Source organism: Rattus norvegicus, chromosome 9, assembly GCF_021556685.1.
Source record: "Rattus norvegicus strain SHRSP/BbbUtx chromosome 9, alternate assembly SHRSP_T2T, whole genome shotgun sequence".
Classification (NCBI taxonomy): Eukaryota; Metazoa; Chordata; class Mammalia; order Rodentia; family Muridae; genus Rattus; species Rattus norvegicus.
The window spans coordinates 108,837,685-108,855,345 of NC_141542.1; the positions used below are offsets into that span (position 1 = coordinate 108,837,685).

General features: G+C 52.3%; 1 protein-coding gene across 2 annotated transcripts in view; it reads left to right on the top strand.

Annotated features, from left to right (window-relative positions):
• Positions 1–7,030: 7,030 nt before the first annotated feature.
• Crocc2 (ciliary rootlet coiled-coil, rootletin family member 2) overlaps positions 7,031–17,661 on the top strand; it is a 60,828-nt gene continuing 50,197 nt past the window's right edge. The window contains exon 1 of one of the 2 annotated variants that reach the window (XM_087568190.1): positions 7,031–7,397. In XM_087568190.1, the coding sequence (XP_087424316.1) occupies positions 7,320–7,397 (78 nt within the window). In that variant the 5' untranslated portion in view covers positions 7,031–7,319. The remainder of the gene's footprint in view (positions 7,398–17,661) is intronic. The other variant, XM_087568191.1, reaches the window with a different exon arrangement.

Consider the following 17,661-nt stretch of genomic DNA (forward strand, 5'->3'; position numbering starts at 1 on the left):
GATGGAGGTGGAGACGGTGTTTGGGACCCACAGGAAGGACCCAAGCCTGCCACTCTGCAAACCCTAGAGTGTTGATATGTAGAACAGGTGAAATGGAGGGGACAATGAAGCCAGAGTAGTCAGCATAGCTCTCAGAGCCCATGGTTTTCACAAGGTCTTAGTGACTAGACCACAAATGTATTGATTCACCCCTCAGTGCAGCACAGGGACAAGTACACTGGTTCCACACCTCTGGAATTCCCAAGTGCTCTGAGAAAGACTAGCAGGGAGGGGACATTCCAGTCTGAACAGAGTGCATGAAATGGATTTCAGAAGTGAGCGGTGTAGGCTCCACACTCCCTATCACACACAGCCGATGGCTCTCTATAGACTGCACGGATGTTGTGCAGAGGCACTGTGAGTTCCCTGGGCTACCGGCTCTCTATAGCAGACCTGGATCCAGGACAGAGAGACTGGAAGTCTTAGGTCAAAGTACCAGTGGCTGAGCTCCCTCAGGGAGCATGGTGGGCCTTTTTCTGAATCTAATGGCTACAACTGCCTCTGCCCCAGTCTGCTGGAGATCCTACCCCATGTTCCTCTACCTTCTGACTGTTTCTTATGAGGAAAACTGAGGTGGTGTCCAGTGTCACCAAATAAAGTTTCCAATCCTCATGTGTTCCTTGTAAGAGCCACGTACAGGCTCTGGCACAGCAAGTGGCCAGTTGCCAGCCTACCACAAGGAGCTGGAAAAGCCAGGGCTCTTCTAGCTTTTCTCTCCACACGACCTCACAGAAGTCTTCTAAAGTCACTCAGGGTACCCAGGTACCCCTGAGCAAAGTGCTGCCTACATGCCTCCTCATCTGGTTGCCTCTCCCCTCCTGTGACCTGGAGTCACATGCCACCACACTAGGACCCAGGCACATGGACTTCCCAAACCACCACTTCAACCCTCTTCTAGGTAGTTTTGTGCCAAACTCCAGGTTTTGCAACAGTGACCAAAAGGAAGCACACAGGAAGGTAGGCACCAGCTGGTGTCCTAAGATAGGTCAACTGAGGTCCACTGACGCTCGTAGTAGACTCTGGGAGAGGCCTCCTCCTCTTTTGTAAGCAGTGGTGTTTCTCTCTGGAACTCTATGGTCTGACAGGGTTCCTCTGCCCAGAGTGCCTGTTGCCCATTAAAGCTCAACATGGACACAGAAAGTGAGGATCCAGGGCAGATGTGCTCAGAGACTCTGTGTGGCCCACGGAGAGTCACTGTCCTTTACAGACTCAACTTCTTGACCAAGAATGAGGGAGTCACATGACATGTGCTCCCACCTGCTTCCATACTCTGACAGTGCCCATCAGATTCTTGGCTGCCCAGAGGCCCTGACACAAGCAAGCCCCTCCTCTGGAGAAGCAAGAGGCCATGACGAGATGGGTGGTTCAGGATCCCTGATAGAACAGCAGGGCTCTCTGTGCTGAACAAACCCTAGTCCTCTCTCATGGCCTGTACCCATTGCCTGCCACACAGCCTTATAGTCTACTCCAGTGTAGGCAACTGGTGGTGCACACGGCAAGCACCCAGCTAAGTCAGGATTGCTCTGAGACGCACATGGAACTTTCAGGAAGGGTCATAAGCATCACATGTTTATACAGAATGGTGAGGCCTGTATCTTATTTGCTCAGTCTGCCCCCGCTGCATGAGCTACTCAGAAGTAGAGTGTGTGCGTGGCCACTGAGAAGGCTCAAAACAAGAGAGAGGGGAGACTCTACAACCTAGTGACCTAATGCTCACAGTAGTCGACGTCGTTTGTTTGCTCATGGGCCAGCCCCACGGCCCACCTAAGGGTGCTTATGAGAACTCCAGGCTTATTGTATGGGAGATAAGCAAGTATCTGAGGCAAATGCTCTTCAGGAGGCACAGAAGCTGGGGACAAGGGGCTGGGGATGGTCTGGAGTGTAATAATAATCTGGAGGAAATGACAGAGCCAACGGGGTGAGCTCCTGCAGGGAGGTAGGCCTGGGAAACCTACCCACAGCAGAGATGCTGGTGGGTGGCCACCTTGCCAAGAGCAGAGTTGAGAGAGATCTGCTGTGCCTGCCCCTAAGCTGGACCTCAAGAGAAGACAGATGTCCTGTCATCCTACAGCAGTGGCTCCCAACCTTCTTAATGCTTGCAACCCTTTAATAGAGTTCACCTCCAACTGTAAAATTATTTTTGTTACTGCTTCATAACTGTAACTTTGTTGCTGTTAGGAATCATAGCGTAAATATCTAATATTAAAGCCCTGTGGAAGGGTCATTTGACCCCGTAAGGGGTCATGACCCACAGGTTGAGGACCACTGTCCGAGGCTGTGAGGAAGGAACTATAGGGAAGACCCGTCTACTGGATGTCTTCATGGCTAGTGTCAGCCCCAGGCTAACTGACAGACTGGAGCTGAGCTGCTGTTTTCGGGGACTGGAATGATCCAAGCTCAAGGTTGGTAGAGCAGAGACTGAGGGGGAGGCGGGATGATAGCTCCCAGGGACCTCAGCATCACCAACAAACTTCAGAGGGGCTCCAGGCAGGAAGTGGAGCTACGCCTTTCCAGCCGTTTGCCTTTCTCACACAGCTAGAGCCTCAGAGCATGACAACAGGGGGTTCAAGCCATAGAAAAACTCTGCTATCCCACCTTCCCCTGGTCCTCACTTGGTCTGGAGAGAGGCAGTGTCAGAGCGTGGACCCCAGGTGGGAAGGTTTTGCAAGAAACAGAGGCTAAGTCCCCATCTATTCCATCTACCTGCCCAGCATCCATCCATAGAGAGGAAGGGCCAAGACCACACAAGGAGACCATCTTCCCGTCTGTCCTCCATTTCGTTCTTCCTTGCTCTTTCTTGCTGCCTGTGTAGTTCAGGGTTGGCTGTACAGCCCTCCTCAGTCTTTACCTTCTCCACCAGCCCCCCTCAGGCCTCTATCAGGATGATCTGGGCCGGAGGCACCTCTGACTTCGCACATAGGAAACGTATAATATGTGAAGTCCCGGTGTGTCTGGTGATTTACTGGGGCTGTGGGACACACACTTTGCTAACCCAGGACAGGGATACCACCATCATCCACCTGCAGGCTGGCCTTACTATCACCCCACCACTGCCCAATGGAGACACTGTGAGCCCTGGCCTACTGCTCAGCCACAACGGGGTTCCAACAGCCCTGGTGCAGGTGCGGGGGCTGGGCTATGGGTTCAGGGGAGCAGGGGACACGAGATAGGTGACGTCCTAGAAAAGGGGAAGGACACCAGACTGAGGGTGAAAGGGCATTTGCGGGGGTAGTCTGTCAGGCTGAGGAAGCACACTGTGTACCACCCCAACACACAGGGCACACAAGGCCAATCTGCCTGTCTGGGGGCAGAGGGGGCCATTTGCTCAGCCCAGGACAGACTAGAAGGAGCCAGTTTGGATTCAGAGTCTGTGGGTGCAGTCTCTGCTAGCTCTGTCCTTATATTCATCTTTACAAGAAAGGTTTTTGGGTTGCATATGGGGTTTTATAGAATAAATATGCACAGCGTTTATCATTTTATTAAAGTACGTGATTCAGGGCATTAATATGTTCACATCGTGTAGCTGTCACTACCACCCACTTCAGAACTCTCTTTTTCTTTCTTTCTTTTTTATTTTTGAGACAGGGTCTCGCTATGTAGCCCTGGCTAACCTGGAACTCACTATGTAGACTAGGCCAGCCTTGGGCTCACAGAGCTCCACCTGTCTCTGTCTCCTGAGTGTTCCCTATGCCACAACATGCCCTGCCAGACTCTCCTTTTCTCAAACAGAAACTGTGTGTCCATGAGACACTAGTTCCCAGCTCCTCCCTAGCCTCAGCACCGAATGAAGAGAATCGGTGCTTCTGTCTTGAGATCTGAACTTCTCCGGAAGCTTCATGTAGATGGAATTGCTCAGTCCTGTCTTGTCTTGGCTGGCTTACTTCACTCAACCTGATGTCCTCCAGGTCCATCCCTGCCACAACGTGTCAGAACGTCCCTCCTGCTAAATACAGCACAACCGTCTACTGTGTGGACAGGCCAAATACTTCTTATCTAAAAACCCATCAGCAGACACTCGGGTTGCTAGAAACATGGCAGCCAAATCTCTCCATCTCTGTTTTCTGTTCTGGGGACACACCCAGACGTGGAATTGCCCAGTCACGTGGCATGTGTTTGAGTTTGGAGGAAGTACCATCCGGTATTCAGCAGCCTCTCACTTCTCATTCCAGCAGCAAGGCCACCAGTTAATCCACACCGTCATCTGCTCCTTTCCTAATAGCAGCCACCCTAACAGGTGTGACGTTCATCTCAGTACGGTTTTCCCCCAATACCTAATAAGGGCATACATTTTTGTAGGCTTACTGGCCCTTACATATGCCCAGCACAGAAACATCCGTAACCATTCTGTGTGTTGCTGAGTGCTAGAAAATTCTTATATATTTTAGATTTCTGATTCCACTATCAGATAGAGGCCTTGAAAGTATTTCCTCACATAACATCCCGTGTGCTCTATTTCTCTTTCTTAATGCTGCCCTCCTGTGCGTAATGATCCAGTGTTGATGGAATCCAAATTATCTGCTATCGTTGACATCCATGTCCAGGAAGTCACTGCCAGATCTGGTGTGTTAGGCCTTCCTCATTTCATTCATTATGCTGTGGTCCTTGCCAAGCTGTGAATGACCAGCAGTCCCACCCCCTCTCCTGCAGAATTGCCCTCCCAGTCCTTCTCCTGGTTGAATCTTGGTATTTTTTTCCCATTCCTTAAGAATGTGTGGCAGAGAGCAGGTTTCCCGAGTCCCAGAGAGCAGTCACTATCTGCGACCATCCACCAAACATCCTTTGAATAGTCTGTGTGAGCATTGAGTGGGTGGAGGGTGATGCTGTCCTCTACCCCTGGGAACCCTCAGGTTCTCCTTATCTGGGCCCCTCAGGTACAGCCTCCCTTCTGTATCCATCCCTAGCTTTATGAATTTCATAATTTGCCGTCCCTGATCCAAACCTTCTTAGGGTAGGAAAGGGACATTTAAGTCCTCATGGAGAGTCCTGTATGTACCTTCTGTGAGAAGGCCAGGTGCCCACAGGCTCACCTGCCCTGGCTCTGCGTCTCACTCAGCAGCCAGGAATGAGGATGGTGTCATTCAGCTTCAGAAGTAGCTTAGATGCCTGGCCCCGGAGTGGCTCTGGCATCCCCTGAGCACGGTTCACTCGAGGGACAACTCTCATGAAGAGGGTGGAGGCACAAAGGAATATGATGTCCTGTCCTTGCCTCACAGCCCCAGGATAGCCTGTCTGTCTGGAATTGCTCTGGAGTCTGACTTGCTGTCTGTGGTCATCTCTGTCCCTTTGGTGACTCTATGCCCTAGAGACAGGGTGGACTGCTCTCAGGCTGAACCCAAATGTCCAGAGGCAGTAGCCATTGCTCATGGAGAGTGACTCTCGAGGGCAGCCAAGGCTGGTCTGGTCTGGGTTGCAGCCCCTTTGCTGTGTGTGGGAAGAGCATGCCCTGTAGGCTTTATCAGGAAGGGGACCCTGGGCACTGGACTTGTCCTGAATCACCGCAACCCAGACACTGTACCAAGGCTAATATCCCACTATCGCCAGTGTGTCTGCCTGTCCATGCCTGAGGCCAGCCATGATGTTCAAGTTCAGTACCACAACAGCTATGACCCATCCTCCAAGGAATTGGGAATCCAGAGTTTGTTGTGACCTGGGGCCATTTCTGGTAAGTGTTCAGGTATGGTGGAAGGAATGACGGCCAGAGTCTCTCTGAAAAGGAGTCTCCCTTCAAGTACAGAAGTATTGAACAGCCTGCCAGACAGGTAGCCACAGACGGGGACAAAAATCAGTCACATGCTGTGAGAGTGGAGACTAGGGCCAGAGCATGTCCTTGACAACTGCAGCAGGACTTGCCCCCCAAACCTCAGGACAGGAGGCTCGGGGTTCTGGGTCCAACAGTCCCATTAGTTAGGAGAAGGGTCAGGACTCGCCGAGGCCCTCCTGAGACCAACTTACAGAACATACTCTGGGCTTGCACTGGAAATTCTCCTTATCATCAACAGCTACAGAAGCTACAATCCTGGACCACACAAGGGCCCAGACCAACCAGTATCCAGAGTGCAAGGATGGAGGTCTTAAAGCCCTGTGCATAGCCAGGAGGGGTGAATTGGTGACCAACATCAAGGGCTTTCAGACAACGGAGGACAGTGAGACAGTTGTCCACTGGTAGAGTTCAACCTAGAGGTTGGATGTAGGGGTCAAAAGGGGTGCCTGTGTGGGAAACAGGGTGGGCCCTCCTGAGAACCAGCCCTCCTATTTCTGGGACACCCCCCAGGACACCTCTTTGTCATGAGCATGCTATGCCGGAAAAATAGACGAGAGTGCTTGTGGTTTCTATGTGAAAAAATGTACTGACTAACAAAGAATATACAAGGGTCAGCAGTTTCAATAACAAATTTTACATATAATCCCACCTGCTCTGGGAGCCCGACCCGAGGTAAAGGCAGATTCTCTTGTTCCACTCTCAATTGCTGATGCAAACGTTGACTTCACATAGCACACAGTGACCGTATGTATCTCTGTATCTGTATGCATATGCATGGCTTGCAGAATGAATGCACGGAGACGTCAGCAGAGTTCAGAAGTAGGTTGAGAGGCCGTATCGGTAAGTTTATGAACCGGATCAGAACCAACAGGATAACTGGGGAGTGACACAACCTGTACGGCCTAGGTAGGGCACTGCAGAGCGGTTAACCTGCCAGGCACCAAGGGGCGGGGATGTAGACTTTGCTAGAAAGGAAGACCCTAGAAGGGAAGGTTCGTCTTTCCCTGATCCTTAGACGTCTGTGACACACATCTCACTACTGATCAAAAAGTTCTTGGACATCTGAACCAAGTCAGTTAGTGACCCTGAATGGGCTTGTGGTCTGCACCCCTGGGTGTGATCAGAAGACAAACAAGTTTCCCTACACAGTAAACAGGGGCTCTGGGAAGACTCTGGTCCCTCCCTCAGGTCAGCTTGACTCCAGGTCTCCAGGGAAACCGCTTCAGGCAACAGGGTTCCTGAGTCTTCACAACAAGCCCTTACTCCTATTTCCAGGGAAACCCTGGCCTTCGGCCCTCAGCGTCCTGGTTGCCACAGCAACACTCTCGGGCTTTTTTGGCATGTGGTCTCCACAGTCAAGGTGGGGCAGCTGGGAGCAAGTGAGTTCAACCGGACAGAACCAGCACAGGGGCTCCGGTACTGCACACAGGTGTGGGGGGCACACAGAGGAAGGTACTGGGAGGTCGTGGCTCAAGGAAGAGTCGTGCTGAGGAGCCGAGGTCCTGTGCTCTTGCCTAGGATGAGCTCCAGTTCCAGCAATCCTGAAGATGGGGACACCACTGAGCAGTCTCAGCTGGGGCTGGACACCGTGATCCAGGTCAGTGAAGTGGCTGCCCCCTCCATGACCCCTCTCAAGAGCAGGTCTTGAGAGCACTTTTAGATAGGGCGCTGCCGTGCAGGGGTTCAGCTGTCCCTCCCAGGAGCACGTTCTCTCTGTGCACGTGCTCGGTGTGAATATGAGTGTGGAAGTATGGCTCTCCAGACAGGCGAAGCAACTCAGGAAGCCAGCAGCCCTCTGGAGGCCTGGGCTTGCAGCCTGCATGCCGAGGTGGCAGGGATTGGGGCTCCACTGTTTTAGGGGCCGGGTATGGGAGTGATTGAGTCTGAGCTTAGAAGAGGGGCTCCCGTTTGGAGATATTCCCAGTACCTACTCTGTAAACTGCAGAAGTCCCACGTCTAACTTCAGAGAACTTATATGTAAAAACAGTTCGGACACAACTAGCCCCGTGTCCCTCTCCCCCTCAGCACCCCCTATTCCTGTAAACCCACCCACTTGCCAGTCCACATCTTGCTTCCCCTACACGGTCATCATCCAGCCACCCCAGGCAGACAGTCCCCGACCACTGAGGACTCACTGTACCCCAGACGGACCTGTCGACTCAGAGTGTTCATTAATCCAGCTCTTGGACCCTCAAAGCCATGCTGCAGGGGGGTTGACGTGGTCCGAGGTGAATAATACATCAGGTCCCCTGAGAGGAGTGACCGCACAGATGGTGCCAAGTGGCTAAATAACCTGTTAGCGTCTTCATGCGCATAGGCATACACATCTGCCCACATAGGACAGACCAAGATGCAAACGGAGGATTAAAGTCGGTTGGGGTGGAGGTGGCTCCGTGGGTGCCATCAAGTCTGATGACCTGATTTTGATCCCTGGGAGTCACATGGTAAATTTACCCTCTGACCTCTATGCACACACTATGGCACATACACACCCCCAACCACACACACAAGTAAATAAATGTAATTAAAAAAATAAGTTAATTGATGCAGCGAGGTAAGAGAGTGTCCTGGGTGGGTACTGAGCAGACCCTGACACTTCTACCCAAAGGGGTCTCAGGCTGAACTCTGACAGCAAGGCTGGTGATGGGTTCAGAAAGAGGGTCAGCACACAAAACACTCCCAGCCCAGCACCCAACGATGAGCATACATCACCCTATAAGGACCTGATTGGCTAGCTCCTCGGAGGTTTGAGGGTGGAAATGAGTGGCCGTGTGCTTGCCCGTGTTCTTGAGGTAGAACCCCAGAATGGTGCAAACATCTCTGGGCATGGATGTTGGGGGGCTTCTGCCTGCATCCACTCCCACTGTCCCTGGGAAGCTATCATCTAAAAGCCCTGGTGAGCCTTTTCTGTCTGCCCAGCCACACCTGCTATTTGCACAGCAGTGATTGAGATCTCTGTGCAATTACGTGAGGTGAGCATGCAGCAGGCAGGCGCCATGAGATGCCCAGATAGCCCGATCAGACTGGTGGCGGGGTTCTAGGGACCTCCAGCTCCTCTGGCTACATACAGGGAACTAGGAGACTCAGAGAAGGGCAAAGCTTGAGTGGGAAAGCCTCTCACAAGACCAGGAGCAAAGGCTTTGACATCAATCTGCTCCCTGTGCCTGGAAGAGTTCCTCACCATCTCTCTTCCTTGGGCCAGATTTCCCTTCTCCTTGCTTCATTTGCACACACACACACACACACACACACACACACACACACACACACACCACTGCACAGTATCCCAGAGTACCCACCCCAACAGGCCACTTGAGAGCTAGAATTGGAAACCAGGCTTGGGAGCCCTCAGATTGATCCCCAGGGGTAAGACATTGTCTTGGTGAGTTCAAAGACCCCCTAAAATTACACACAAAAGGAGGGGCTCACTGGAAGAGCCCCTGGGGTGCATCTGGAAGAGGAGCTTCCTCGATCTTCTCAGACCCAGAACTGACAATGCACCCAAGACGGGTGGGATGTAGTATGGGACGGTTTCCCACTCTTGAGTTGGTTGCTTTAATGGCGTAGAACTTTCCCAACTGTTTCTTTTGGGTAAAGTTCTAGTTTCTGGGAACTTGTCCATTATAAATTTTCATATTTGTTGGCTATTGCTGTTGGCTGTTGCTATGGTTTGGGTGTGGTTTGAATGTACCCCCAAAGGGTTCACGAGCTGGAAGTCTAGGGAGTGATGTTGATGAAGAGTGGAAAGTGTTTAGGTCATGGGACACTGGCCCCAGATCTGGTGTGCTTCTCTCTGGCCCCCACTTCTCTCCAGAATGAGTTGGGTTTTTTTTTTTTTTAAGGCAGCGAATCTGGCTCCTGAGCTGTCTGACTCCTTCCTGCCATACACCATATAACTCTGTTCTTTCACACATCCATCCATCACAACAGCATCTGCCATGTTGGGATACAGCCAGACACCTTCCCAGTGCCCAGCAGAGGCGCTGCGTCCAGCCCCATGAGCTATACAACCCCCATTTCCGTACAAGGCCCAGCCTCACCATAGCAGCAGGACATGAACAGAGGCAGTGGCTCAAATGCTTCTGTCTTTTTAATATCATGGGGCCTGAAGCAGGGAGAGCGGTCACCTCTGCCTCCCAGTACAGCGTCCAGAACTCAAGACCTTCAAGTCCAAGAAAGTGCTGGACTAACCAGGGATGAGGGGGTCTCCCTGAGCAGGGGGGCACCTGCTTCTTCATCTCCTTGGCAGGTAACATGCAGTTCTTGTCTTATGTAGGGTGTCTATTGCTGTGATAAAACACCATGATCCAAAGCAACTTGGAGAAGCATTACAGCTTATAGTCCATCATCCTGGAAGTCAGGGAAGGAAGCTAGAAGCAGGAGCAGATGCAGAAGCCATGGGGAAGTGCTCCTGAATGGCCTGCCCAGTCAGCTTTCATATACTATGTAGGACCACCAATCCAGGGGTGTCGCCGACGCACGGGGCCCTCCCGTGTCAATCATCGGCATAGGGCCAATCGTACAAAGGCATTTTCTCAGTTAAGATCTCCCCTCCTCAGATATGTCTAGGTTTCTGTCAAGTGGACAAAACACAGCCGGCACATTCAATTTTATGTTCTTATATTTAACCAACCCACGTATTTATTTCTCCTTCGTTTTTAATCTGTGGCGTTGCCAATCTGATTTGAGACGTGTGCGCTGACTTTCAGCCTCCTTCAATTTTCAAGCTGTAATAAAAAATTACGCAAAAATATATAAATAACACAAAAATCACCCTCTCGCCTATCCTAAAGTGTGCAGTTCAGTAATAGCATTTGCACTATTCTCAAACATTAACAGCATCCGGCCACAGAGCCCTTTCATCTTCCTAAACCTCCATCCCCATTACACACCAACTCCCCCAGGCCATGGCAGCCACTGGCCTGTTTGCTGTCTCTGTGCACCTGACCGTTCTAGGGGCCTTCTGTGAATTGAACTGAATCTGTCAGCTTATTTCACTTAGCACAGTGTCCCAAAGGTCCTCCCATGGTGCAGCACGGCTCAGTGGCAGTCCCTCCTGTGGGTGGGCCATGCGCTGTTCACTGCTCGCTGTTTCCCTGCGTGGACCACTAAGCTGCTTCCCCAGTGTGAGCAATGCTACCACCATCAGCAGGGTGCAGGTCCATCCGTCTGGGTCTCTGGTGTCATTTTTGTGGAGTCAGTTCTGGAAGGACTGTGGGATCTAGCTTCAATTCTACACGAATCTTTTAAGGAATTGCCACCTTATTTTCCTGCTTTCTTCTGTGTTTAAAGCAAGACTTCAGCGGTAAGAACTGTTTTCACTTGCTCAGCTGCTGGTGACAGGCAAGTCTTTAACCCTCTCAATCCACCTGTTCTAACGTCAGCATCCCAGGGGTAGTGCTAGGACTCAGCCTCATGGGATGGGGATGAAGCTCTTCAGATGCCATCATAGACTACCCTCTGCCCTCTGCCCTCTGACTGGCCAATTAAATCTGAGGTCTCCTCAAGCTCAGTAACCTGCCAAAACAGCCCTCAACATTCAGGCACCGCTTCAGTGACTTAAACATCTACTTTGTGGATCAAGGCATCTACAGAGAAATATGGCTGGTATGGGGCAGGGCACCCCATTGAGGTACATGCCTGTCTCAGCCCTGTATCTACACCAAGCTCCTCATTAGGGCTTTCATGGGTGCCTCCTAGGTAAGTACTACTGATTAAATCCCCAGGGACTTAAGTATAGATCACCAGATGTCTTGGCGGTGGGCAGAAAGATCCAGAGCTCTCACCCAACCTTTGTATCCTGGAGCTCGCGTAGGACCCCCCCTATCACTCCACCTTCAAAGTCACACCTCACTCCTCAGACCAAGGGTATGAGATCCCAGGAGTGCAGGAGGTGGTCCAAGTGTGGCCTGGGTTCAATGCTAATCACACGCCGTCCAGGGAAGGGCACGCTGACTATCTCTGTCCCCAGAGCCACATGTCCAGACACCGGTGCCACTGCACTGACTGGATAGGCCACCAAGCCTTGGCAATGGTGCTCCAGTTTTCTCTCCTGTCAAGCCACCCCTCTCTCTGCTTCCTCCTCACCCATGTTCTTTATCCAGGGCCCTTGCTTGCCCTGCCTTGCAGACTGGCCACCTTCCCCAGGAAACCTGTGTAGGTGTCAGGACATAGGAGCAGACAGGACAGACGGCATCCTCACCCTGCTGAGCAGTCCCTGCTGTGAGTCATGTTGTAGCTAGTGATTCATACCTCTGGCGGTTCCAATAAGCCTTTCAATTACTTGTGCTGGGAACCTGTCTGAGCCTGTTTGTGTGCCAAGCATTGTGCTAGGGGTGGACCGGTAAGTCGTCCCCTTCATCTTCACCCCCTGCTTCAACATCCAGCCCCCTCATGACTTTGCAAGCTTCCACTCTAAGGGCATGCCCCATGCCCCAGCTTGGCAGACACAGTAGGCATTGAGGGATATCAATCAAGGAAGCTATAAAGGCAGCCCATCAAACACAGGAGTAGACATTACTGGGTAGAGAGCTCATCAGACTTCCTGACCAAACCCTCTCTTTTGCAGGAGGCCAAAGTGCTCTGAGCCTCCAGCTGGGCCTGCTCTTGGCCAGACTAGTTCACTGAAGGAGTACAGGAGAATCCATGGGCATCCAACCAGGTGCATGCCAGTCAGGGGACTGTCTAGAGATTTGGATATCCAGGAACTAGCCCCATACGTGTTTGGGAGCTCAGGGTTGAGTCTCAGTCCCAAATAGTCTCACACAGGGGAAGAAGGGCAGTTTCTAAGTCAAGATATCTTAAAACATCTGCTCCTGGATCGTGGATAGTGCTAAGGCACTTCAACCCACCTACCCTGCCTCAGCTCACACACTGTCACAAGTTCTCTTACTGTCAGTAACGTTGGAGACCCTGAGCCCAACCTCAGCTCCAGAACTTGGGCAGCACTGGCAGCCCTCCTGCAGTACTGGAAATGGCCACACGAGGGCACTGTTGGAGCTCAGCACGCAGCATTAGCAGCAGGCCTGAACTGAGTTGTGGGACGGTTCTCTACCCCACATCAGCCACCAAGTCCAGTCCCGCCCGGAGATAGTACCCAAGTTATACTGTGCTTGTCTGATGGAATCCCTCTCCCTCAGAGATTTTAAACAGAGGTTTGGCAGTCCTGTCCTGATTGCTTGCTGCTGAGTTCTTTATTTGGAAGGTAGGGTGAAGTCCTGCCTTTCTCTCTACCAGAAGGGCCAGGCTCCTTTTTAAACTCATTCTGCTCTCCCCTGGGGACCAGGACCTAGACTGTCCACCTGTCTGTGGTCATACTCATGAACAAGAGATGGTGAATTAGCTCATGCGTTTTCCATGTCTGCATACTGGCCTTCATTATCTCTGTGTCCTACCATGCCTGCTACAGGAAGACCCTGCAGGGCTTTAGGGGAGGGGCCTGCTGCTGGTTCTGTAAGAGGACCCCAGGAAGTCCACCAAGGACTAACTCCAGGGAGAGGGGAGCAGCTGGGACTTCACACTCACGTGGTTCCTGTTTAGTTTGGCTGGGAAAACAGGAACCAGCCCTCACCACCTCAATTGTATCCCTACAGAGTTCAATGGATTTTATTTGTTTTGTTTTCTCCTCTACCCGCAACCTGGAAGGAGAGTGCTGGGCTCACCCTCTGGGGACCACTTTTGGTACCTGCCAGGCCCAGTTGGGCTCTGACTTTTAAGCCAAGAGGGGGAAGATCTGAGTGGTCTATTCTGTCCCCACTGTTTGAAGCAGCAATGAAAGGACACCCCACCCCTGCATCTCCACCCCCTCCCCATAACCCCACCTTTCACACAGGCCAACCCCTTCAAGAAGCCCCTTGTGGTGGGGACACTTGACACTTCCTCCCACCCAACCTAGACAGCAGCTCTGAGAACTGGGAGAGGTCTTGCACCTCAGAGCCTGGGCTCCCATTGGTCCCTGCCCTTCCTGACTAGTGGTTGTGCTTGAGTGTTGCCTGGATTTCCCTTCAGGGTGATCCCCGCCCCAGATCTTGAAGGAACACACATAGAAGGGTCATGCCTGTGGAGCAGGGTTGGGGATAGGATGGGACCCTAAACCGGAGCCCATTCTTGTGGTGTGCTCTTTTCCTGGATACAGACACTCTGAGGGCTGGAGCCTTTTCCCTGGGCTGAGTTTCTCCATGGGCAACAACCGCTGCTCCCCTGAATGTTTGAGTCAAGATCCACAATGGGGGAGGATACATACCCCACCCTCAGAACTCCCTGCTCAAGTCCGTCTCCGGGCAAGGGCAAAAGTGCAGTGTGAGGTGCCTAGGCCACAGGAACATAGAGCAGCCAGTTAACTTCACAGACAATGGCATGACATATCTATGTGCACTGTGTGTTGAAGGCACCATGGGCCCCTCCTCAGTTCTCTTAGAAAGGAGTCCTGCTCTGACACAGAAGGTGAGGTAAAGAGGCCTGTCCCCCTAGGTAGGACTCCCTCAACTGGACCACAGCCAAGTGAGAGGCAGTGGTGTTTGTCCCCACTGAGCCTCCAACACACCCATTTGGAGCAAGATCTAGATGCATAGGCTACTGACAGGGGCATTGGCCTCCCTAGGGTGTTTGGCATGGGTCGGGCTGACCAAAACACACACGGGGGTGGGGGGTGGGGGGGGTGCAGTAGGAAGTAACGAATATGGTCTTTTAGGAAAGTGACTATTGAGATCCCTTTTGCCCAGCCTTGGTATCCTTCCCACAATCTGAGCCCCCTCCCTGAGGCTGTCCCACTGCCGAGCTACAACTTTCCCCAGGCTAAATAGTTAAGACCCTGGCCCTAGAGATGGTGATCCACCCAGGCCGGGGAAGCCATTGGTGGGCAATGGACAGAGCCTGCGAGGCAGACGCTGAAAACCCCCCTAGCCCCACTCCCCACCACGACCTGACTTGGTTATGGGGAAGGAGGCGGTCCTGGGTTCCGGGATCCCAGGGGATCCAAGCCCGGGTCAGCACAGACCTCCTTGCACGTTGTAGCAGAGCCCCGCGCCCCTCCCCCGCGCCATTTGCGTGGAGGCGGGGCAGCCCTCGCTTGCAATCCTCCCGTGCGCAGGGGACTGGAGGCGGGAGGGGAGGGCTGGCTGCCAGGGACGCGCCCCTCCCGCTCCCCCTCCGCACCCCTCCTGCTCTGGCTGGGCGTCGACCCATCGCAGGCACCGGGCCACAGCTGGAACCTATTACGCCCCCAGAGCCTCTCGGGACGTCCCGGCTAATAAGTGACCCTCTGTAAACGTTAGGAATGAGTCAAGTTTGTGCTGCGCCGCTGCTTTCCCGTTAGCGGGTGGCGCCGCTGATGCTCCGGGGAGAGGAGGGAGGGGAGGCAGGGTCCTTCCGGCCTGGAGGGAACCTCTGAATGGAGCCAGCATCATGTCTTTTAATCTGGGGGACCTAGGGTTCTGTTCGCTACCGGACTAGGCCTTAGTTTCCCCCTGTGCAAAACAGGAGGCTCGGGTAGCAATGGCTGGGTCCTTCCCGCTCTAACTCTTAAAAGGGCAGCAGCGGCCTTGGTGGTCTGAGCACCCAGAGTTGCCTGGCCAGGGAGGAAGCAAAAAGGAGAGCCATGCTCCTCACCAGTGGAGCCGCTGCACCCAAGGAAGGCTGTTTACCACCCACTCAGAGCAAGTGGGAGGTCCTCTGGAGGAAAGAGAAGTGAGGGCACCTTACCAAGACCACCTAGGGGAGTTAAATGCAAAGCCTTGGAGAAGGTTAAGTCTTTCCCCAGCCTGAAGGGGTAGGTTAACCAGGCTCTGGGCTCACTCACTTGCAGCATCTGACATTTGCAGGGCTCCCAGGGACCAGGGTAGGCCCTGTCCAGAGCCTTGCAGAATCTGGATATTGGAGTGACTCCAGTCTAGCCAGCTTAAGAGAGGAATTGATACATTTAGGATAACTAGGTGAACGCCATGGCTTATCTCCACAGAGACATTCAGAATTCAGAGTGGGAAAAGGCCTAGCTACAGTGGGGAGGAATGGGTAAGAATAGTGGGGTGCCTGGAGAAGCAGGGCCTCCCCACCAGCCCAGGCCTGGGAGTCAGGACCAGTAGAGCTGCAGACTAGAAAAGGTCTTCCGTGAGCTGGGAGTCAGGAGGCTTCTGAGCATCACCTGAAGGGACTCGGTGGGAAAGGGATTTGGGGAGTCCCACTGTGGAAGAGAACCATGGCTACTGTCCTGGAAATCTTTGGGAGTGGGGAACCCTGGCATTAGTTACAGGTCATTAAACCACTGCCTTCAAATTCTAACATCCTTCATGCACAGAACAGCACATGCTATTCTTAATCCTCAACTCGTAATCCTATACCTAGAAGTTCCCTGCTGACATAGACCTGACGAGGTCTTTATCTCAGGCTCATTCCTTCCCCAAAATATGTGCCTCACCCAACAAAATCCTTCAGAGAATCTGAGACCCTAAAGACCGTGTCTGGGTGGGAATCATCAGTGGGAAAGAAGGCACTCCCGAGGTGTAGGTGACCTTGAGTTTTAGATGTACAACCTGAATTTCCAAAGCCAGGGGCCTATACCACTAAGCCTTGAGATCGAGAGACTTATATGGCTCTGAGCTTTTAAAGCCAGAAGCGTATGGCTTGAGGTGCTTGAGGCAGAGTTCTAGTGCTCTGGGCTCAGAGAACTTGTCAGTATCCTCAGTTCTAGGCACCGAGACTCTTGCCTCTGAAACCCTCAGTAACTTTCCCAAAATCTTCTGGGGCTTGCAGTCCCTATAGTCTAGACTCTGCCTTTGGCTCTCACTGAGTTTCAGCTTTTCTTAACTTCTCAGTTTCTGCTCTCAGCTGCTCTCATATATATATGCTCATAGCTTCAGATGTCAGGGTTCTTAGCTCCCCACAACACCTTGGGACCCTTTAAAGCAACTGCTGCTACTTTTGCTAAGACTTGGAAACTCGGGATCTTGTCTCCAATTCATACAACCAGCCCAGGCTGCCTCACTCATGATAAAGATCACAAATGGACAAACAAGCCATTCAAAAGGAGGTTTTTATTGGGTCTGATCTTGCAACACAGGAGTGCCGCACACAGGAGAGGGCACTATCCCGAAAGCAGCGACCAGCAAGCTGCTTAGATATCTGGAAAAGGCACCACATGCTTTGTGGTCAGCCAAGTACAGACCCCACGCTGCTCAAGCTGCAGGCTTTTTGTTGAGTTGCTAAAGAGAGTGCTCACGAGCGAGTGATGTCATCCGTTCACGAGGCTGTCCTGCCCCAAGTGAAGTTTGCTCACATCTGTGCAGATCATCTAGAGTAGCTGACACCAGTACAAGGCTCCCAAAACAGGAATGGCAGCCCCAGCACCCCAGCTTGTGCTGTTCCTAGCAGCCATGGGGTAGCTTATGGAGATGTTCACAGCAGCTGGACGACCACGATATCGGTCCAGCTGGTTGCCAAGAATGGGGCTGGTAGTTTCATGGCTCTCTGTTCAAGGCAGCCAGGCACAAGGGAAGAGTGACTACTGTCAAAATCAAATCTCCTAGCCCTCAGCAGCCTAGTTTGTTGGGAGGAAATCATAAAGAGTGTTTATTTACAACTCTGTCCTCCATGCTAGCATTCATAACACTGGAAGGTGCTTACTCTGAGTCAGATCCCTCACAGAGCCAGGCCCCTATGATTTGTCTCTCCAGGACTCCAGGATGCTATTCTAACATTGGACCCATGTGATTTTCTCTCCTGACAGCACATTAGCTCAGGATCCACCAAGAAAGTGGGCCACTCTAGCTCCCCTCTGGGGTAACCTGAAGGGGACATCTCAGAGCTGCTCTCAGAACCGTGCACCCTCTTCTGACCTTTATCCTCTTGTGCCTTTCAAGCCTCACAGG